This window comes from Vulpes vulpes, chromosome 3 (genome assembly GCF_048418805.1).
Source record: "Vulpes vulpes isolate BD-2025 chromosome 3, VulVul3, whole genome shotgun sequence".
NCBI lineage: Eukaryota > Metazoa > Chordata > Mammalia > Carnivora > Canidae > Vulpes > Vulpes vulpes.
The window spans coordinates 106710228-106732369 of record NC_132782.1 but is presented as its reverse complement, the minus strand read 5'-3'; the positions used below and the strand labels follow the sequence as shown (position 1 = coordinate 106732369).

General features: G+C 51.3%; 1 protein-coding gene across 6 annotated transcripts in view; it reads left to right on the top strand.

The window, feature by feature from the left end:
• Nucleotides 1-22142, top strand: part of CIITA (class II major histocompatibility complex transactivator) — a 46930-nt gene that overhangs the window by 6949 nt on the left and 17839 nt on the right. For 2 of the 6 annotated variants that reach the window (XM_072753861.1, XM_072753862.1), the window contains exons 2-6: nucleotides 15692-15835; nucleotides 16111-16206; nucleotides 18538-18600; nucleotides 18775-18855; nucleotides 21236-21280. In XM_072753861.1, coding sequence (XP_072609962.1) covers nucleotides 15692-15835; nucleotides 16111-16206; nucleotides 18538-18600; nucleotides 18775-18855; nucleotides 21236-21280 — 429 coding nt within the window. Of the gene's footprint in view, nucleotides 1-1029; nucleotides 1336-2703; nucleotides 2901-15691; nucleotides 15836-16110; nucleotides 16207-18537; nucleotides 18601-18774; nucleotides 18856-21235; nucleotides 21281-22142 lie in introns of those variants that run through there. The other 4 variants (XM_072753863.1, XM_026003109.2, XM_072753864.1 and 1 more) reach the window with 4 other exon arrangements.

Genomic DNA, 22142 nt, shown 5'->3' with positions numbered 1-22142 from the left:
AGGTGTTTTTTCAAAGCACTCACATTTTTTTAAAATTCAACTTTATTTTCCAAGGAACGTTTATGTCCACCATAAAATGAAAGGAATGCCATCCATTGAAGTTAACTATGAAGCAGGAAGGCAGGGCAATGTTTACACAAGTCCAGCCAGATGCTGTGGTCTCACTGAAGGCTTGTGGCGGAGGACTGCTTTCTGGGAAGCAGGGATGCATCATGCATTTGAAGAGGCGTTTAGGACCTATTGGCCTGACAGACTTTCTCCTAGATGCCCTCAGGAGCATGGGCAGAGACTTGCAAGAGCCCCAACTTTCTCCCTGTGGGTCAGTGCTATTTAGCACTGCATCCGTATCTTACCCCAAACCATCTGCCTGTTAAGTAAACCACATTTGGGGTAGGACTCTCTCTTTTTTTTTTTTTTTTTTTAGATTTTTAATTTATTTATTCATGAGAGATACAGAGAAAGAGAGGGAGGCAGAGACACAGGCAGAGGCTCCATGCAGGGAGCCCAACGTGGGAATGGATCCCAGGTCTCCAGGATCACACCCTGGGCTGCAGGCAGCGCTAAACCTCTGGGCCACCCGGGCTGCCCAGGGGTAGGACTCTCTTATGGGCGATTCACATTTTGGTCCAAGGTCTTGGAATACGAATAACGAGCAGACCAGTCCTGATCACCAAGGCAATTCAGGGCAGTTTGGGCAGTTTGGTGCTCGGGGTGGGGTAATGAGAGAACATAGCATCTGGGAGGGCTGTTGGAGCCCAGCTGGGGCGCTCAGCTGGTCTTGAGGCATTTGTGGGGCTCTCTGAGCCTGGCCCTGTCCGGCAGAGGATGGCAGGTATTGGCAGCTGGCACCAGAGGGGCTCCACTGCGGTCACCATGATTTTTAGAATGCCATTGTGTCAAACAAAGGTCCCTCTCTAGGAGACAACTCTCAGCCCTCCAAGGTTGCCCCATTAGGTCCACAAGGAACTGAAATTAACCTCAGAGGCCCCGGGTGGGGTGTAGGGGGGGAGGGCTTAGGGAGTGTGGGCAAATTAGAGAGTATTAGACAGAGAAATCTGACAGCCGGATGCCCCTTCTTAGGGGGAGAGTTTTCTGTTGGTCTCTTGCCTGCTTGCTTTGCACGCCTGCTTAGTCTCGACTGCTTAGTCTCGGGGCCCCTGACTGGCCTGAGGGGTTCCGCTGGAGATGAAGCTGTCTGCTCCAGAGCTGGGCATCCCGATTCGCGGCTGGGCAGACTGAGGGCTCCAGACTCGGGGAGCAGCTGCCTCATCGGGTTTCCCACCATGCGCTGTCCAGCTCCATGCCCTGCAGGTCCCTACCTGCCTGAGCCCCAAGGTAAAAAAAGGGGAGGGAGGTGGAGGAAGTTGGGGCTGAAAATGCTTCTGGATTTCGGGTGGGATCTCAGCTGGTGCCACCATCTCTGAACTGCGGAGTGGGGAGGGGCCGAGAGAGGAGGGGATCTCATCCTGTCGGGGTTGTTGGAAAAAGCGGGGTGGTGATTTCCTTCCACTTGAGGGACACTGAGATCAGTGCAGGTGGCTGGCACGTGAGAGGGCTTTATCAGCGCTGAAGGGTTCTAGAAGGCCAGCTTTCGGGAGGCGTGTCGTTAGCTCTCATCATTGAAGGCTCCGCTCAGCCAACCACAAGGGCCTTGCTCTCCCAGGTAAACACTGACGGGGTGCCCTTGAAGGACAGATTCCCTGCCAGACCCCACTCCATGCCCGGGAGAGGCAGGAAAACCAGAGCCAGTGTCGGCTCCTTGGTGTAGCTGCTGAACCCCAGCTGGCCTGTCCCCTGGCCAGATGCTCCCCTCTCCCCAGTGTCCAAACTGTGCTTTTGGGAAGAAGTGGGGGTTAGGAGACAGATGGTGAGGGACACCCTAGGGTGGGTCTGAATGCCAGCTGCACTGTTGACTGGGTGTGATGTGACCCAGAACACGTCACCCACCTTCTCTGAGACTCTTTTCCTGGGCTGTGAAATAGCATGTGGGGCAATAATGGATCAAGGTCCAGCATAGTGCCTGGTACATTGTAGGACCTGAATATCATCCTAGAAGCCCAGTCTGATGGTGTCGCTGTGCTGTTTGACAAGGGTGAGACTCCTTTCCTCGTACATCACGGAAGTGTGGCTTCAAACCCAGAATCCACACACGGATGGCCAGGTTGCCAGCTCCGTTGCATAGAGCAGGTTAGGAGTTTTGATGGGGAAGAAAAGGTCAGAAGTCCCTTGACCCATCCCCTCAATTCCAGACAGGAAATCCAAGCCTGGGAAGGGAAGTGACCTCCTCAAATTCTTCTGGTAGGTGGAGCTGGGGTCCAGGACCTCTGAAGGAGGAGAGGCTGGAAGATTGCCAATGGGGATGGGGTGATGGGGAGGCAAGTTTGCCAAGGCTGAGTTTAGGGTCCCTGAGGCATTTTCCAGAGTGAAGGGCTCAGCCGGCAAGGCTCTGGGTCCATGTCCCCTGCAAGGGTGGTTTGGTTTGTCACTTTTCTGGCTGGGCTGAGCTGGAGAGAAATCCAGACCACCCCAAAGCGAGAGTGAGTGGTCTGCAAGCCCGGGCTTGCAGATGACCTAGGGAGGGCTGCTGGCTTCCCCCCACCCCCGCCCCGAAACCGGGGAGGATTGCCATTTGGAGGAGGTGATAGCCGCTTGGGGAGTGCCCTGGAGTGCAGCGATGTGACCCAGGCGCTTCGGAGAAAGCACGTGGTGGGTGCAGCAGCCTGAGGCGTGGGTGCTTACTCCCCAGCTTGGCCCAAATCCCGCCCCAGCAGAGAGAAAGTGAAAGAGAAAAGGACACCGGCTGCAGGGGGTGAGGTGGGGTGGCTGGGCGGCAGACCCGCTGGAGCTGGCTGGCGGGCGGGAGAGGCCACCGGCAGCACGCGGGAGTCTGGGGAGCAGCGGTAGGTGACGGGGGTGGGGGGGGGTGGGGGGGGCGGCCCCCTGCAAGTCGGTCTGGCCGTGGAGGCTCAGAGGCTGGAGGCTACTGTCCTGAGGTCCCACCCCAACACCCCAAGGCTGAGGGGAGGGAGAAGGGAGCGTGCAGGAGTGCAGCGACCCCTGGGCGGAGCACAGGGAGCTAGGGCGGGAGGCGCGGGGTGAGGGGAGGCGGCCAGCAGGTGCAGGTGCAGGTGCAGCACCCCGCACAGGAGTAGCGCACCCCAAGGAGCTCAGTGCTGACGCCCAAGCCCGGAGCGCACACGCTGTCCGTGCACCCTGGAGTGTGGATGGGCGCCCGGGGCGCGCAGCGTGGAGGGGCACCCAGGCTCTCCCTCCTCTGGGGTCCCTGGGCCCGGCCCGCCCTTCCCCGAGCCTCGGCTCTCCAGTGGGATCTCAGCCCCCACTCGGACTCAGGGGTACAGGTTGCCAGCGCTTGGGTGGGGTGCCTTGCCGAGAAGGGTTTGTGGCGGGGTGGAGGGGGGTAACCTGGCATTTAGTGCGCGCCCAACGGAAATCCTCCCCTCTGTCACCCGAGAAGAGGCAGCGAAACCGGAAAACAATAAAGCTCTTTTTTGGGGGGTGGGGTCGCAGAATTGCTCTGGGGAGCACAGGGGAGCACAGACAAGTGTCTTGCTCATGTGGGGAAAGCCAGGGGTGTTTATGAAAAAGAAGGAAGGGGTGATGATATGATTTAGGCAAAGAAAAGCAGAGAAGAGAAAGCCTGCTAACTCAGTGCCCACCTGCCCAATCGCTTCTATTGTCTTATTATTTTGTTGGCGCTGTCAGATGGGACTGACCCTTGTAGGTATGAGCTCTCCTGGCCCTATCTGATCTGAATGCAGGTTGTTCTGTTGACTTTTTATGAGCAACTGCTTGTAAAACAATTGCCACTTCTGGCCCAGTTCAAGAGTTCATGAGTTGGAAAGGAAAATGGGACTTTAAAGCATAGTCTCCAAGTCCAGAAATTTTACCCGGACTGTCTTTGATAATCTGGGGCGGGGGTGGGACAGGGCTTTCTGGAACTGCTTTGACGGGATTGACATCTCTACCTCACTTTGGGATCCTGAGTCACACCTTCCGAGGAGAGAAACCAAGGAGTCATAGAAGGGGGTGGTGGGGAGGGGGGAGTGTCTTTCTGGGGTTCCAGAATGCCACAATTGGAGCGGCCATGCCCTCTGTCTGGGACCCTTAAAGCCCACGGTCCTCATCTGAGTCCCACACCCTCCCCACATCCAGGGTGCCACAGGGTAGGAGACAAACCCAGCAGTCCACTGTGCCCTACTTCCAATCAGGAAGGAGCCAGGAGTTCCTTACTTAGGCTAGACGCCTTCCATTTATGAAGCTCCCCTTCCCCACCAACCCAGAAAAGAAACACTCCCAGACTATCAGAAGGTTAAGGAAGTTGGTGCTTCTTGCTCTAGGGCCTGGTGGCGGGGAGGGGGGACAAGGGGAGATTCCAGAAAATCGACACCTTCCAAACCGCAGGCTGCCAAGGTAAGGACCTGGTCTCCAAAATCCCAGGATGTGCAATGGAAAGATCTTCAGAGAGAACTGAACCAGGGGGTCCTAGGCTTCCCGGACAGTCTCCCAGGCCCCGCCCCCAGGCCCCACCTGGGCTGAACCACCCATCTGGGTGATTCCTGTGTCAGAGGTGAAGAGGTTATACATGCATGGAGAGGCACTGATGTGGTCCAAACCCTGTTCTCTCACTATGTTGCAAAACCTCTGGGGACTTCCAAAGGAGGTTTAGTAATCAACACCACATAGTCGAGCTGTTGGTAGAGTCAGAATTTGAGCCCAAGTTGGGAGGGCTCAGTCCAGGGCCTGGGCAGTGAACCTCTACAAATATAGGGCAGGTTCTGGGTAGTCAGAGTCTTGCTGATACAGCAAAATCTGTCTGATTGGCAGGGACCTAGTTTTATTCCTTGGGACTTTAGCTCCTGGTACCTTGTGAGGAGTCATCAGGAAATTAGCCAAATGACTCAATACCCAATCTGGGGTCAATCCCGGACAATCGGGAAACTGGCCTGAGGAAGAGGGGGAAGCTTCTGGACTTGGCGTTCAGACTTGCCATCAATCACCTGGATTAATGACTTCCTTCTCCGAGATGCATCTATAAGATGGCTAGGGCAACAGCACTGTCTTGGTGGTGGCCTGGCGTGCACAGGAGCGCTTTGGAAGAGCCACCAAAGAATACACCTGTTTGGGGAGTAACCATTACAGCTCCTTGAGGGATTGTACTGGAAAGATCCGAGGGGAAGTTGTGGGCAGAAGGGAGGTTTCTAGACTTTGACGCATACACGATGGGTGGTCCACAGATAGTTCTCACAGGGGCATCAATTGACATTCGTTCTCAGGGGCAGGAGATGATTGTTTTTCTGATTCTATCTCAAGCCACCTTCCTCATTTTCGTGTGTAGACATTTTTGACAACACTCATACCAGCTGATGTTTCTTTTTGACAGAGTGGTACGGCCACTGACAACACTGTTTGGGTTTTTTTCAGTGGCAAGTGATGCTCGTTTTTAAATGAGGAGCGGTAGTGATAAAAGTTTTCTTCTTCTTTTTTTTAATGATATGATTTACCAACATAGTCATTTTTAATTAATTGAGCTGTGCTATATTCCTACTGTTATACGACCATCACCACCGTCTGTCTCCAGAACTTTTTCATTCACCCCACATGGAATCTCTGTCCCCATGACGTGCTAAATCCCCATATCCGCCCCCCTTTCCCCCTGTGACCACACTTCTATTTTCTGTTTCTATGGATTTGACCACTCTAGGTACCTCGTGTAAGTGGAATTCTACAGTATTTGTTCTTTTGTGACTGGCTGTCTTCCGTCGGGCGTGATGTTTTTGGGGTTCCTTCGTGTTGTAGCATGTACCAGGGCTTCCTTCCTCTTTATGGCCTAATAATATTCCAGTGTTCGGAGAGGCCACGTTGTGTTTATCCATTTATCTGTCAATGGACTCTTGGGTTGTGTCCACCTTTTGTCTATTATGAACAGTGTGCTGTGGACATTATGTACCAGTATGTGTTTGATCGCCTGCTTTCAACTCTGGAAGGTTTCCTTTTAACATAAACGTATTTGTCTCTGTAAAAAGTCAATTCGAGGAAAATACAGACATAAAGTATCTAGCAGGTGGTATGCAGATCTGACCAAAAAATTGTAAAAGGGGCTGAAGCACACTTGAAGTTTGGGAGACTGGATTGCCTGAAAGACCCTGGAAGTAACTGTAACCATCCCGGGTGTGGGGCTGGGGGCTCCTGCATCAAAGGCATGGCTGTCGACAGGGACTCTTGGAAGGAGAGGTAGAAGAACCGAGGAAGGTGTTCAATCTGGTTCTAGGATTTTCAGCTGGGGAGAAGCAGAAAGGTGGCAGAAATGGACAGTCTGGAAGGGTCCCTTGTGAGAAGGAGAATTGTAGACCTCCCAGGGTTCGAGAAAAGTCGTGTGACTTTTCCGAGGGGCAGGATTTTCTTGGCAAGTGGAAACTCCAGCTGCCTTGAGAATAAAACCCATTTTAATTCACTACAAGGCAAGTGTGTGTGTGTGAGGGGACACCAGGGGGTGCTCATTTAAAAATCCAGGACCTCTGGGAGTCGGGCCTGGGCTCGAAGGATGTGTTTAGCGCCCTTTCCAGGGAGTTTTGCTTCACAGCCAAGCCTGCTGATGGCTTGGCTCTGTTGTCAAAGGCAGGGCTGGCCCATGGCTCATGGCTCAGAGGCTCCAGCACCCAGCAGAGGGCCTGGTGCTGGTGCAGGCTTAGGCACCCGGTTAGGTCAGGCTGGGAGGCCCGACTGGAACTAGGGGCCTGGCTTTGCTCCCTGCAGCCACCGGGTGCTCATTCCCCTCCCCATCCCAGGTTGTCTGGCTCAGGTTGTCTTCCGGGGAGCAGGGGGGAGGGTGTGGGGGGGAACCTGTTGTACTCCTTTCCAGATCACTGACAGCAGTTTGGAATGTTGGGGTGTGCAGAGAGAAGCCACCTGGAGGTGGGTGGGGCCAGGCGGGCCAGAGGGGACTTGTACTCTGGACAAGAACGGACCACCCCTCCCCCCACCCGCAACTCTTGGGGGGGGTCTCCTGCCTTCCCATCCTGCCTCCACCAGGCCCCTCGGCCCCCCTAACTGTGCCATATAAACGCAGCAGCTGAGATGGTATCATTGGAATCCCAAAGATTTTCCAAGTCGCAAGGAGGTGAATGTCCTGCAGGGAGGACAGGGGGTCCAGAGAAGATAGGTGGCTTTCCCAAGCTCTCAGAGGTGGTCTCTGTCGGGGCTTTTGTGGGGTTCTCTATGATTTCCAGGCCTCCTTGTGAAGAAACAGAATGAGCTGGTCTCAGGTCAGAGCTGAAGATTGGCACATGGGAGAAGTGCATTGGGGAGAGGCGAGGTGGGGGGACACCGCAGGGAGAGGAAAGAGGCAGGATTGGGCACAGGGAGGATTGGGCTGGCAGCCGGAAGTCTCAAGAGGGGTTTCAGCCACCCCTCTGCTCCCACAGAGCGCACTGGAGCTGGGACAGCTTTTGGGGTTACTGCAAATTGAGGCACCAGACCGGAGCTTTGCACCCCGCAGAGACCAGTCATCAGACATGGGCTCCCCTTGGAGAAGGGCTGTGACTTCGAGCTATTCCCAGAGCTGGGAGCTGGGAGCCCCTTGCCTTCCAGCAACTGGTAGATGAACGCCCGGCCTCAGCCCCTTGAGGGGGTTCATCCTGGTTGTAGTGGGATGCTACATGCAGCACCTGTGCATAGCACCGTACAGTTAAAATGGTCAGAGTATTTGGAGGCCAAGGTCGAAAGGCTCATCCTGAGCTGTGTGTGTGTGTGTGTGTGTGTGTGTGTGTGTGTTTAAACATTTTATTTATTTATTCATAGAGACACAGAGAGAGAGAGAGAGAGGTAGAGACAGGCAGAGGGAGAAGCAGGCTCCATGCAGGGAGCCGGACATGGGACTTCATCCTGGGTCTCTAGGATCACGCCCTGGGCTGAAGGCGGCGCTAAACCACTGCACCACCCGGGCTGCTACCAAGCTGTGTGTTAACTGGACTCTGCAGCCCCTTTCTGGAAGGGAAGGCTGTGGGCTCTCCATCCCCTTTAAAGCAGGTCTGCCGTTTCCAAGATTTGCATTCTAATGCATTCAGGGTGTGTCGCTGTGTTTCCATGTGTTCTTGTAACATCTATGCTGCTTTTTCATGCACATGGATGTCGCTCTGCACGTCCAGATTGGGCTCTCAGAGTTCATTCAGTTTCTGACTTTTTTACTCTGCTGTGTTGCTGTGTGGGCCGTTGGCCTGTCGCTTCTAACACTGCGTCATCCTCCGTGGATTATAGTGGCTATTTTTTACTGTCCCTCCATCAGCAATGGGCCCCCACATGGCATCCGTCCTCTGTCACCACAAATAGTACAGAGCATCCTCTGAAGGGGGTCCTTGTGGTACTGTGGAAGCAGTTTTTTGGGGATGTCTCTACCCAACCTTGAATTGGAAGGTGGTAGGAGTTTTGCATCCTTTCGTATTTGAAGACTGCTGGGTTGCTTGCCAAGGTGGTTCCATCAGTCCACTTCTACTAACCTTTGGCATTTCCTAGCTTTCTAATTTTGGTCAGTTGTACAGTATCAAGCGATACCTTGCTGTTTTTATTTTATAACTTACACAACTGTAGCACTTCCTGGAAATATCACTTGAGGCAAGTCACAGCAACCCAATGGGGTAGACGCTATGCCAACCAAATGCAGTGGATTTCAGAACCAGGAGAGGCTGAGGAACTTACAGGAGGTCACACAGTTAGTGGGGAATTGGCATTTGAACCCAGATCCCGCACTCTTAACCATATTATTATTATTATTATTATTATTATTATGTTTTGTCTCCCTCATAAAATATTATCTCAGTCTACATTGCAAGCTTCTTGGCAGGGACTATGTTTTAAACAGTTTTGGGACCCCTGGATTGGGAGGAGGTGCCCAGTAAATCATTGTTTTATGGATTTGGGAAAAAAATAGTGCAGCATGTCTCTTAGAATTTATCTGGAGGACTGCAAGGTGCAAGGAAAGAGGAACTTATTTGATCTGTGAGCCCCACAGAGGCACTGACTATGGGGGACTGGTCAGGGAAGATAAGGTGGCCCGGGGCTCCTGGCTTCCTGCCACCACCTGAACCCCGGAAGCAGCTGGTGCTCATGAAGTTGGGGAGCAAGGTGGTGTTGGCGGGGGGGGGGGGAGTCTTGGGGGCATGGGGAGGGGGGAAGGCTGACAAGCAATGAAGAATCTAGAATCTCAGAGTACCTCAGCAGAGTGGGCTCCACACCCATTTGGTAAAACTAAGGTTCAGAGGGTTCTCAAGATCAAAGACCGAGCAGGAACACAATGCCATGTCTCTAGCCACACGGTTCGAAGATTTCCATTCCTTCCTCAGGGGGAGAAGCATAGCCAATATGCCGGGAAGTATTTCTTCTCCTGCTCTTTTATCACAGTGCAGAGCAGCACTCAAGAGTTTGGGGGTAGCAAAGGTGCCCCTTTCTCCTTCTCAACGCTGCCTTAGACCCTCAGACACTCCTTTTTTCTGGAAAGAAAGCATCTGATCCACTGAGCCACGCCTCATTGTCATCTTCTGTAAAATGAATAGAATACGACCAATTTCCCAGAGTTGCTGTGACAATTGAAACAAGATTATACATATAGAGTGTCCAGCAAGCCCCCAACACAAAAGAATCTCCTAGCAGTGAAGGAACGGTATGCTGGCACCCGGAAGGGCTGCATACCCGGGTTGTCATGTTACAGAAGTGCGAGTTGGCATGGTCTGGGGTTCCTTGATTTCTCTCAGGGGAGAAAAAGGAATGAATATAGTCTAGAAACCATTTGGGTGCCTATGGTCTTTAAAAATCTGTGGTGTAGTCCAAAGTGGGGATGAAGTGAGCCCCCAGAGGGACTTTTGGTGGCAAAAAGTTGGACGTAGAAGGTGGTGGCCCAGGGGGACGGGAGGGTTCCAAGAGGACCTTCTAAAAATACTGCCTGTTTACCAAGAAGACACAGACCACTTCTCTGCTGTGCCCCAGACAGTTCCACAAAAGGAGACATCATCTTGTCACCCACGCCTTCTGTCACCAGGCAAAGGAGCCTCCCCAGGGTGCCTTGGGACCAAGAGGGACTCAAAGAAGCTATGGCCTTTGGAGCCAGGCAGTTGGTTCAGAACCTACAAGTCTTCTCTCGGCCTGGTTCTTTATCTGAGAAATGGGAATGCAAATCACAAACGTGTGTGTTAGATTGAATGGAATATGGTCTGTACACCGTGTCATTCAGAGCCTGGCCCTCAATGGGCACCTATGAATTTTAGTAATGCATCACTTTCATGGCTGGAGAGAGCCCCTGGCTTGCAGCAGAGTACAGGCTGCAGTCTCGAGGATAGGTGAGCTAGACAGACAGGGATCCTGCCTTCATGGGACTCCTGGACTGTATGATCTGCCTTGGGCTGGGGCAGCTGAGGGGGACTGTCTCCTCTGCAGTGGGGTGATTTGAGCCATCTCTGTCCCCAGTCCCCTCTAGAGTGGCACGTTGGGGAAAGAGTCCAGTCAGGGGCCTTCGAAGCACTTCCAAAACATCTAGAGACATAGAGAACAAGGTTGTGGGAATGCTGGGAGGTCCCAAGCCAAGATATAAGTCGATCCCTGTGTGAATGGGATGTGCTGTGGCTTTGGGAGATGGAGACTAGGAGACTGGACTCCAGAACTGAGCCCCAGCTCTGCACCGTCCCAACATAATAGGATTCCTTTGACTGTGGGCCTCCTGGGTGCCTCCGAGAACCTCTCTTGGCCTTTCAGTGGTTCAAGGGAAGAGTCATTATCCTGATCTAGTAGTGGGAAAACTAATAACTCAGAGAGGTTAAGTCACTGGCTTAATGCCTGCTAGCCAGGATTCAAACTCAAACTCTCCAACTAGGTGACCTTGGACAAGCCATTACACAAAAGTGTTTGAGTATCCTCGTCTGTCAAATGTTAAATCCTGCCTTCTTCCTAGAGCCCTCAGGGAGCTCAGATGGGGGGTTGATGGGGGGAGGCCCATTATGAGCCCATTATGAGCTGCAAATCTCTGTCTGCTCAAGACAAAGTGCATGAAGTGCAAGGTTCAGCTCAGGGTAGCTGAAAGGGAGGTGCTGAGTGTATGTTGGGGGTATCTGACCATGGATGTCTTCTTCTCCTTCTTTTGAGAGAGAGAAAGAGAGAGAGAGAGAGAGAGAGAGCGCACCTGAGCAGGGGGCGGGAAGTGGTTGGGACCAGAGAGGGAGTGAAAGAGAGAAGCAGGCTCCAAGCTCAGTGTGGAGCCCAATGCGGGGCTTGATCTCACAATCCTGAGATCATGACCTGAGCCGAAATCAAGAGTCCGACACTTAATCAACTGAGCCACCCATGCACCCCAATACTAGTGTCTTATTGTCTGGGTTTAGCCAATGACACAGAACTTGGGCCCATAGATGACTTTTCTCCCAGGCACCTTCTCAGTGGTAGCGATGGGGAAGTGTGCAGACCTCCCAGGCTGCATTGTTGGCTGTGGGGTTTTCTTGTTCCTATGGGGTCTGTGGGGCCTCCTTATGTAAAAAGGACAGAAAGCTTGGCTTCACAATGTTGTGACTTATGGATGAATGAAAGAGAAAGAGTCCCATTGTCAACCCCACAGAGGTTAGAAATGAATTAATAATAATAATGATAGTGATGATGATGGCCATCACCCTCATTTGCTCACCGTGTACGTGTTGGGTGCTGTTCTAAGCCACCATTCATGAACGGTTCCCATTCCCATTCACGAAGAGCTTGCTAAGTGCCAGACGCCTTTCTGAGGGCTTTATGAGAATTAATTCACCTGATCCTTATGAGTTACTGATGACTATTCCCATTTTACAAATCAGGACACTGAAGCTCCAGGAGATTGAGAAAATGAACTTGTCCAGGTTGTGATGAGTTGGTAGGTAGGGGCGGCTTCAGAGGTGGACAATTTGACTCCAAAGCTCACACAAGTTGTTTCTCTCTTCTGTCAGTGTGTTTCTCTGATGTCTGATCGTGTTTGGCGATGCTGTCCAAAGTTTGAAGCTGAGCCTGTCAGTAGTGAGGCTGGGTTATGCTTCCTCAGGCCCCTCCCCACTGCACCTCCTGCCATCGCCCTTCTGTGATAGGACCTGGTCCCTCCCTATTCCTGGGCCTAGATATGAAGGGGGTTGTTCAATGAATGGAAACACGTTGGCTGGCAGGAAAAGCACTGGACTGAGAGTCTTGTGCTGGGGGTGCTGGTGGGGGGATCTGGTTCAGGCTTGGCCAGGGACAGGTGTCCCTCCTCAGGGTTTCATCCACTCTGTAGAGCGAAGGAGGTTGAACTGAAGGTCCCTGGCAGACTTGGGGAACTTGAGCAAAGTCACACAACTCATTGGTGAACTGACTGGGCTCCATCCAGAGCTGTTGTCACCAGAGCTGGCTGCCTGGAACAAGAGGCAGACTGCTACTAGGTAAACAGTCCATAAATAGCACAGTGATTCTGGGGTAGGAAGACAGTGGGCAAGATTTAGGGACAGGAAGTCTTTTCCAGCCGCCCTGGAAAGAACAGACTTCTCAGGCTCCCAGGCCAGTGCTGGGAGAGGTAGCATTCTTGTCCCTCGGCTCCCCAGGCTTGGTTTCACCACCAGAAGAGGGTGGGGGCCCCATCTTTTGGTCCTGCTTCCTCTAGTCATGGTTGGCTGGGCCTTTGAGGCGAGTCTGTGATGTTTGGGTTCCTGCGGCCCCCACTCAACCCATTATCAGCAGGCAGCCCCAGCCAGGGCCCCATGTTGGATTGGAAAGTTCTTTCTCTGTGATACCTGGGGTCTGATACCCGGTGGAGACCCTCCGTAGGTGGTGAGCGTCGTTAATAAGTCAAATGAAAAGAAGCAGCTGGAAGGTGGTGGTGACTTGGGTGTGTGTGTTCTCCTGATCCCATTTTGGCTCCACTTTCTTGCCGCCCAAGCAAGCCACTTCGAGGCCAGCTCTCCTCTTGTCTCTTCCAAAAAGCTCTGAGTCCTTCCAGCAAATACTTGCATTTCATGAATGGCGGCCTCCATATCCAAAAGATATGTCCACATCAGATCCCTAGAATCTGAATGTGACAGGCCCTGCCCTGCCTCTCCTTCCTTCCCTGCCATTATTTGGAAAAAATGTCTTTCCAGGCGTAATTGAGATAAGGATCTTGAAGTAAGATCATCTTGGATTATGCAGATGGGCCCTAAATCCAAAGACAGGTGTCTTTTAAGAGAAAGGCGGGGCACCTGGGTGGCTCAGTGGTTGAGTGTCTGCCTTCGGCTCAGGGCTTGATCCCAGGGTGCTGGGATCGAGTCCCGCATCGGGCTCCCTACAGGGAGCCTGCTTCTCCCTCTGCCTGTGTCTCTGCTCTTTCTCTCTCTCTGTGTCTCATGGATGGATAAGTGAAATCTTTAATAATAATAATAATAATAATAATAATAATTGTAATAGAAAGGCAGAAGATTTGAGACATGAAGGGGAGAGGATGCCTCTCTGAGGCAGAGAGGACAGTGATTTGGACACAAGGTCACAAAGAAAGGAATGCTGAATCCTTTCCAGTTTCCAGAAGCTAGCAGGAGCAAGGAAGGATTGTCCCCTGGAGCCTCTGGCAGCACGTTGATTTGGACTTCTGGCCTCCAGAACTGTGAGAGACTAAGGCTCTGTTGCGTTGAGCTCCTCTGTTTGTGGTGCTCTGCTAAAGGGGAGTCCAGGAAATGAAGCCACTAGGGAGTGGAGCAGGGTGGCTGGAGCCGCAGGCCTGAGGCCTCCGAGGGGCTCCAGCCAGCAAGAGCTGCGTGCGCCAGGGAGGCTGCGCGGCCTCGTCTGCAAAATGGAGCCAATAAAGCCAATCTTTCCCAGCTGGTTTTGTTTTGTTCGCACAGCTTTATTGGGATGTAATGCACATAGCATGCAACTCCCCCATTTAAAATGCACCTTTCAGGGTGCGCCTGGGTGGCTCAGTTGGTTAGGTGTCTGTCTTCGGCTCTGGTTGTGATTCTCGGGGTCCTGGGATCAGGCCCCACATTGGGCTCCCTGCTCAGTGGGGAGCCGGCTTCTCCCTCTCTGTGCTGCTCTGCCAACCCGAACTCTCTCTCTCTGTCAAATAAATAAAGTCTATTTTTTAAAAAGATTTTTATTTCATTTATTCATGAGAGATACAGAGAGAGAGAGAGGCAGAGACACAGGCAGAGGGAGAAGCAGGCTCCATGTGGAGAGCCTGACGTGGGACTCAATCCCGGGTCTCCAGGATCACGCCCTGGGCTGAAGGCAGCACTAAACCACTGAGCCACCCGGGCTGCCCAATAAATAAAATCTTTAAAAATATAAAAATAAAATAAAATGCACCATTCTGTGGGCTTTTTACCGTATTTGCACAGTTGCACAACCATGCCCACATCAGCTAAAGAACATTTTTGGCATCCCCCTTAAAAGAAGCACCACCCCATGATCAGTTGCTTCCCAGGTTTTTTTCCACAACTCCCCTAACCCTAGCCAACCACTAATTTACTTTATCTGTAAATATTTACCTATTCTGCACATTTCATACACATGGAACCATACCGTATATGGCCCTCTGTGTCTGGCTTCTTTTGCCGAGCGTAATGTCACATTTCCTTCATGTTGTAGCAGGTGTCCGTGCTTTATTCTTTTTACGGCTGAATAGTATTCTATTGCATGGGTTTATGACATTTTGTTTCTTCATTCATTTATTGACAGATACTTGAGTTGTTTCCATATTTTGGCCATTAGAAATTATACATTTATGAAATTTCATATATAAGTTTTGTTTTGTTTTTAGAGATTTTATTTATTTATTCATGAGACAGAGAGAGACGAAAGACACAGGCAGAGGGAGAAGCAGGCTCCTTGTGGGGAGCCCAATGCAGGACTTGATTCCAGACCCCGGGATCACACCCTGAGCCGAAGGCAGACGCTCAACCACTGAGCCACCCAGGCATCCCACATTTCCAAGCATTGGCCTCATATATAAGTTTTTGTGTGGACATGTCCAGAGTGTTTGGAAGATTGAATGAACTGGTGTCTATGATATGCCCTTCACCAAATGAAGAATCTCAGAATCAGCTGCGACTCCTCCAATTTACAGATTGGGAAACTGAGACACAGAGAGGAGCAGCAGAGACTTGCTCGAGGTCACCCCAGACAGTAGAGCAAAACACTTAATTGCATCTCCTTGTGTCTGACTGCCCAGAACCAAATCCGGGTTCCATTTGGACCTGGGTCACCTTGTGCAAGTTAGCTTCACCTTTCTGGTCCTCAGTGTCTTCATGTGGAGAAGAAGCATGGTAGTAGTATCCACCTCATGTAGTTGGTGTGAGAATGAAATGTGCTAGCCCATGGGTCTGGGCCGTGTTAGGTGCTCTGCAAATCTCAACTGTTCTCACTCTTGGCAGCGCCAGATGTGGAACTCAAGTCACCTGGCTCCCAGGTGTCAGGCGTTTTGAGTCTATGCTTCCCCAGTCCCCTTCCCTGTATCACGAGCATCTTCCCAGAGTGATTGTAAGTTCCTTGGAGGAAGGAGCTGTGGCTTCCTCTCTCCACTGCCCTGAGCATATAAGAGGTGCTGGATGAGCACATCCTTGGCCCTCCCAAACCCTGGCCTTCACTGGGTGCCCCAGCTAGGAACGGTGGTAGGTGTTAATTCTCTACATCTTTCCAACGCTCCCTGTGATGACCGAACGTGTCTTCCTTCCAGACAGTGGACAGTTTGCCGCCATGGAGTTGGGGCCTCTGGAAGGCGGGTACCTGGAGCTTCTCAACAGCAGTACCGATCCCTTGCAGCTCTTCCACCTCTATGACCAGACGGACCTGGCTAGAGAAGAGATTGAGCTCTTCTCAGGTGGGCCCTCCACCGCCCCCCCCTGCCCCGCCCCTCGCATGGCCTTGCTCACCTCCCCCCTCATCCTGCAGCTAATGCAGTCAGCAACCCAGCAACTGGGGGACGCTCTGGCCAAGGAGCTCGGGTCAGCACCACAGACAGCTCCAGACCGCTTGCCGGTTGTTTGCTTTCAAAGGGGACATCTGGTCTCTCTGTCCCGCCCCACCTCGCCTTCCTTACCCACCAGCCCTCTTCCCAGACCTTTCCTCCTTCATCCATGGGGCTTTTCCCTCCAGAACCCGACATGGACACCATCAACTGCGAACAGTTCAGCAGACTGTTGTGTGACATGGAAGGTGACGAAGAGACCAGGGAGGCTTATGCCAATATCGGTGAGGAAGCGTTTGAAACCGGGAGGCGGCTAGCTGAGGGGGAGAGTTCCTTTTTCTCTTTTGTTAACCTCTGCCATCCACCACAAACCACAGCAGGCTTCTCCCTCACGAATCAGGGCGTGGGGGGATGCGGGGCGAGGGCTAGAAGAGAGACTCCAGGGAAGAAGGGAGATCGACCCCGTTCGCCAATGACCACCGGGCAAACAACATCTCACTTTTAACATTCTCTGCCTCCATTTCTATACCTTTTTATATTTCTTACTCTTCTTTCCTTACTTCTGCACAGCCCAAACCACCTACCCCTCTCTGTTTTCTTTTTTTAATTTTTTTTTCCCTCCCTGATTTCCTCCCCAGCGCCTAAACCAAACTACTATTTGTAGTATCTACCCTTTGGGAAGCACCTGTTGCATGTGGATCACCGTATGTGCGTCATTGCTTTGAAGCTTTACAACAACAAAGGAAGTAACTAGTGTTAGTATCTCCATTTTATGGAGCAGGAAATCAGAGGTTTAGAGAAGTAAAGCACCATACCCGGGGCTGCATTAGGTAGAAGTAGTAGTGGGCCAATAGTCATGCGTAGATTCAAAGTTAGATCTTGCTCATTTCAAAGTCCTTATTTTTAACCACAAAAAAGAAAGTGTCTAGGGTGGGGAGGTTCTTGGGAGGCTAATTTGCAGGTTTAAAAAGGGCAATAGCTTTCAGATAACACACTCTTCAGAGAGAGGTGTTGCTGTTGATGTTTTGGTTTTGGGGTTGTTTTTTTTTTTGAGGGGAGTGGGGCAAATGCTCCCTCGTCTCCCAAGATGACCTCTATCTCAAACAGGCTCTGTTGAATTAGAAAAAGATGCCCCCTCTCCTGGAGATGTAGCCCGCGTTTGTCCTCTTGCTGGGCATCCATGTGCAGTGAACGACCTGCACAACTGGCCTCGGTGGCCCTTTCCCCGGCATGCCAAGAACCACACCACAAAGGAGGTCTGTGCTTGGCATGAACGTGGCCAGTCTTTCCACGGTGCACAATTAATCCTGTAGCACACAAAGTGGAAAATGGAGAGGAGTGGTAACTGTGTCTCAAAAATTACAGAACTGAGAAGTCTGCCCACTTCCTTTCCTTCCTTGTAACTTAACTTGAGGAAGCAGAAGTGTTCGGTGCCGAGGGTGTTCGTATTCCTCACAACTGGAGGCAGTGATGATGGATCGCAGCATGATTTAGGATTGAGGGGCTTTTTCGCTTGGGGGCATCTACACAGGAAACAGAAGCTGTCAAAGCAAGTGGAGGTGGAAGCTTTATCCACATCTGTTCCTCACGTCTGTGGGTTTTCTCTGTGCTTCTAGAAAACCAGGATCTAGCCTGGGCATGCAGTCATTTGAGGTATCTTGATATATGTCTAGAAAACAGCTCCCATTTGTGCATAAGTGGGTATGATACTCACCCCTGCCTCCTGGGATGGCTGAGGATTGGATGAGTTTCTGCATGTAAAGTGTCTAGGAAAGGAGTTTGCAAAGAGTGAGTCAGGTGCCCCCCACTGCTACCACCACCACCATCACAGCCATCATGGTCACTGCTGTCCTCTTCTGGCTCTCCACTGCTGATAAAAATCAATCCCTCCCTTTCCCCAACATGAAACTTTCACTGCGGGTACCTGTCTCTTTCGAGTTTCTCAAACACCTTCCCTCACCCTGTCCCCACTGCCCGGAGCCCTCCACTTCCCACCTCCCTAACTCTGACCATCTCCCAAGGCCTGGCTCTGGGGTCCCTTCCCTCAGGAGCCCTCCCTGCTGGGCCCATGCCACCCTACACTCTTTCCTCTGTCCTCTTGCCATGATCACAGTCTCCCCATTGGCTCCCAGTCCTGTACCACTTTCTACAATGAACTGCTACTTATTAAGCGCCTGTGGTGTACTGGCTGCTGTGTTTGGTGTGGAACCTCTAATGCTCACCATCCATCCTTGGGTTGTAGGTATTACTTATTCTCATTACGCAGAAGAGGAAGTGGAATCCCAGAGAGGTTAGGTAATTGGTCCAAGTGTGCACAGCTAGTAGGGTTAATGGGGACAGAGCTGGAATTTAACCTTAAACCCCATGACAATGCTACCACAACCGTGTTGTACTACTTTAGAGCAATAGTCAAGTTTTCATGGATGTACATCATCCCTTCAGTTAAATTAAGAGGCCATGAAGGTTCAGTGTTGCTTCGTTCATTTGATCATTCATTCAGCACACACTGAGCCTACCCGTGTGTGCCAAGCCTTGAGGGCCTACCCCAAGGCCTGGAGTGCAATAGGCTTTCAGAAAACTCTACCGACTGACTGTTCTTTTCCTTGTCTGGGCAGCGGAACTGGACCAGTACGTGTTCCAGGACTCCCAACTGGAGGGTCTGGGCAAAGACATTTTCAGTAAGTGGGAGGATTCTTGGCTCAGCCTGCATTCCCTTCCTTGTTGCTTGGGGAGCCTTGTCACATCTAACAACCACCCTTGGAAGGTCACATCCCCGCCCAATGTAGGGACGAAGGAGGCTCACTTTGGGCATCCTTTGACTGTGTGTTGGTGTCTCTGGTTTCTCTCCAAAGTCGAGCATATAGGATTAGAAGACATGATCAGCGAGACTGTGGAGGTGCTAGAGGAAGCAGGACAGAAAAGTCAGAAAAGACGTGAGTAAACCCCTCTCTGACCTGACCCTGGCCTGCTTGACTCTTGGCCCTGTCTCTGCTCCCAGTTGCTTCCCCTGTTAAGCCCTATCTGCTTTCCCCAGGTTTGGATGTTCCGCCCCCCACGCCCCTCACTGCTGCTCCTGGTGACCCAGGGAGGAAGTGGACAGCCCAGGGTGCTAGGGGCCACTCTCCATGTGGGTCTCTGCCCCTGGCTGTTTTGATTGCCATTTCCCAAAGGACCTTTGGGCCCTGGCTTCTCTTTCACTCTTCATTGTCACCTCTGTGTTTGAGGGAGGTGTCTTCAGGTGCAGATTCTGGAGTCAGCAAGAACTGGGGCAGAGTCCCAGGTTGCTATTTATGGTCTGTGTGGCCTTGAGCGAGTGCCTGGACCTCTCTGAGCCTCTTATTCAGTCTCTGTGCTTCCTTAATCTGTCCTCACCAGTCAGTCTACAAATATACAGAAAGTACAAATCAGATAGTTTAGCTGTCCTCCTAACCCTCCAACAGCCACAAAATACATACACAAGGCCTTATGATCCGGCTATTCCCAACTCTCCAAACTCGCCATGGGCCAGGACATTCCAGCCACACTGGCTTCCTACCATTCTTTAGCTCACCTACTCTTTGCAGCCTCAGGGCCCTTGCACTTGCCATTCTACCTGGAATGCCCTTTCCCCAGTTCTTCCCATAGCAGGCTCCTCTGAATCCATTAGGTCTTGGCTAATTTGTCACCTCCTCCTGAAGGCCTTCTTTGACCACCCTTCCACATAGATCACCTCACTGATTTTCACCTTGTGTCTCTCCTAGCCCCTTAGCACTTGCCACCATCTGGACTTACTTTTATTTTTATTATTGCCTTTTATCTATTGCCTTTTTAAAAAAGATTTTATTTATGTGTTCATGAGAGACACACAGAGAGAGGTAGAGACACAGGCAGAGGGAGAGACAGGCTCCCCATAAGGAGTTTGATGTGAGATTTGATCCCAGGACCCTGGGAATCACATCCTGAGCCAAAGGCAGATGCTCAACCACTGAGCCACCCAGGTGCCTCTATCTATTGCCTTTTGACTAGTTCCCTGCTGTGAGGACAGGGATCTTGTCTTCCTTACTCATTAACTGCATCCCCAGAATCTGACACAGTCCCTGCTGTAGCACCTCAGTGAATGTCCACCGAATGAACATATCTGTAAAATGGGTATAACAGTTGAGTAAGAGCTTACTGTGCTCCAGACCATGTGTCAGACTCATACCTGTTTCTTTATTTGTTAACAGGTAAAGCAGGTACATAGCATAAAAATTCAAAAGATGCAATAATATTCAGTGAAACAAACAAACAAACAACCTCCCACCTCTGTTCCCTAGATTCTCAGTTTCCTTCCCTGAAAACAGCCTATGTGACCAGTTCCCTTTTTACCCTGTTAGGAATATTATATTTGTCTATCAGCCAGCTCTTTAAAATAAATTTTTTTTTCACTACACAAATAACCACAGTTTTACTAATGCTCTCTTGCACCTGGCTTTCTTCATTTAACATGCCTGGGAGGTCATTTCTGTATCACTGATGGAGAACACAATATTCATCAGGGAATATTCCTCTTGCTTGCTTGCTTTTTTTGTTTCATTCAAGAAATATTTTCCCCAGAATTTTACTACAAAACTTTTCAGTGTAAAGTAAAGGGGAAAGAATCGTACTGCAAACAACTGTTTGGCTATAGTTGCCTTAACACATCTCTATCCATCTGTCACCCCCTTTCCCCACCCATTCATCCATTCGTTTTATTTTGGGAAACTTTCAAAGTAAAGTGCAGACACCAGTACCCTTCCCTGTATGTCCATTAGCATTCTTAGCATTCTTGTTCTTTTTTTTTTTTAGGGCTGCATGGAATTTCGCTGGGTGGGTGAATCATAATTTGTTTAGCCAGCCCCGGGCTGAGGGACACATAGGGTTTTCCTCCGTTGTCGTGCTAGTGCTTGGCACTTAGCTCACGATTTTTCAGTGCACTAGGGCAAAGTAGAAATCCCCGCCCCGGGTTCACAGATGAGCCATCAAGGCTCACAGAGGCCCTGTTGCAAAGACGCACAGCTAGGAAAAGACCAAAAGCAGGTTGTTTTTTTCAATGCTTATTTTTCTAAATTCAAACTCATCTTGTGTCCCCTGCCTCTTCCAGTATCTCACTAGCCCTGGGTGTTTAAGGTGGGGTTTGGGCACAGCCAGACAGGCAGGGAGCAGGAACGATCAGAGAAAGGGGAGGCAAGGGGACCCACAAGGCCACTTCCCCACCATTTAGGGCAGGGCCATGTGGCTGCTGGGGTTCCTGGGCTCCTCATGGCTTGGACCACACCTTCCTCTGGGCACCTGACCATGATATTCTCTCCGCAGCCTTCCCAGAGGAACTGCCCGTGGACTTGAAGCACAGGAAGCTAGGTGAGCAGGGTGGGGTGGGCCCAGGGAGATGATGAGGCGGGAAGGCCAGGGCCTCTGCAGGTGCATGTACGAATGGCAGTGGAAAGCCAAGGCTCAGAGAGGTGAAGTGGCTCATCCAAGGTCACACAGCTACTGAGAGGCAGAGTTGGGATGCAAACCAAGATCGTGATGCCATACCCCTTGTTCTGCAGTTTCAGGGCTGCTGGGAAGTTCAACTTCTCCTACCAAGCCTCTCCCTCTACACCCCTTCTTCTTAATTCTGAGTCAGAGAGGAGATCCTGCCTCCTGCCTTATTCCACTGCCCCTCCAGGCCACACTTCTCCTTTTATAGTACAGAGTCACCGAGGGTCAGCTGGTCACCCAGTACCCTCTGGCCTCCTGAGAGCCCCATGCCACAGTCAGCCTCTTCCTCAGCTCCCTGCCTCCTCCCTCCAGATGCCCCCTCCTCTCCCTTCACCTCCCCTCTTGTCCCGGTTGTGATTACAAAGTGTGTGTGTGGCGGGGGGACCAACCCCTGAGTGACAGAGTGAGGAAATAGCTCATAATCTAATGAAGGAAGCCTAATCCCTACCCTCAGAAAGAACCGATCTGATGGGAGAGACTGGGGCCCTGTCCATGAAGAATCCAGAACAATGGGGTATCCTTGGGTTTAGTGCCTGCCTTTGGCCCAGGGCATGACCCTGGGGTCCCAGGATCAAGTCCCACATCAGGCTCCCTGCATGGAGCCTGCTTCTCCCTCTGCCTGTGTCTCCACCTCTCTTTCTGTGTCTCTCATGAATAAATAAATCTTAAAAAAACAAAAACAAAAAAGAATCCAGAACGATGGAGAAGTGATCCCTGGCCTCAGAAATCTCTCAGTCTG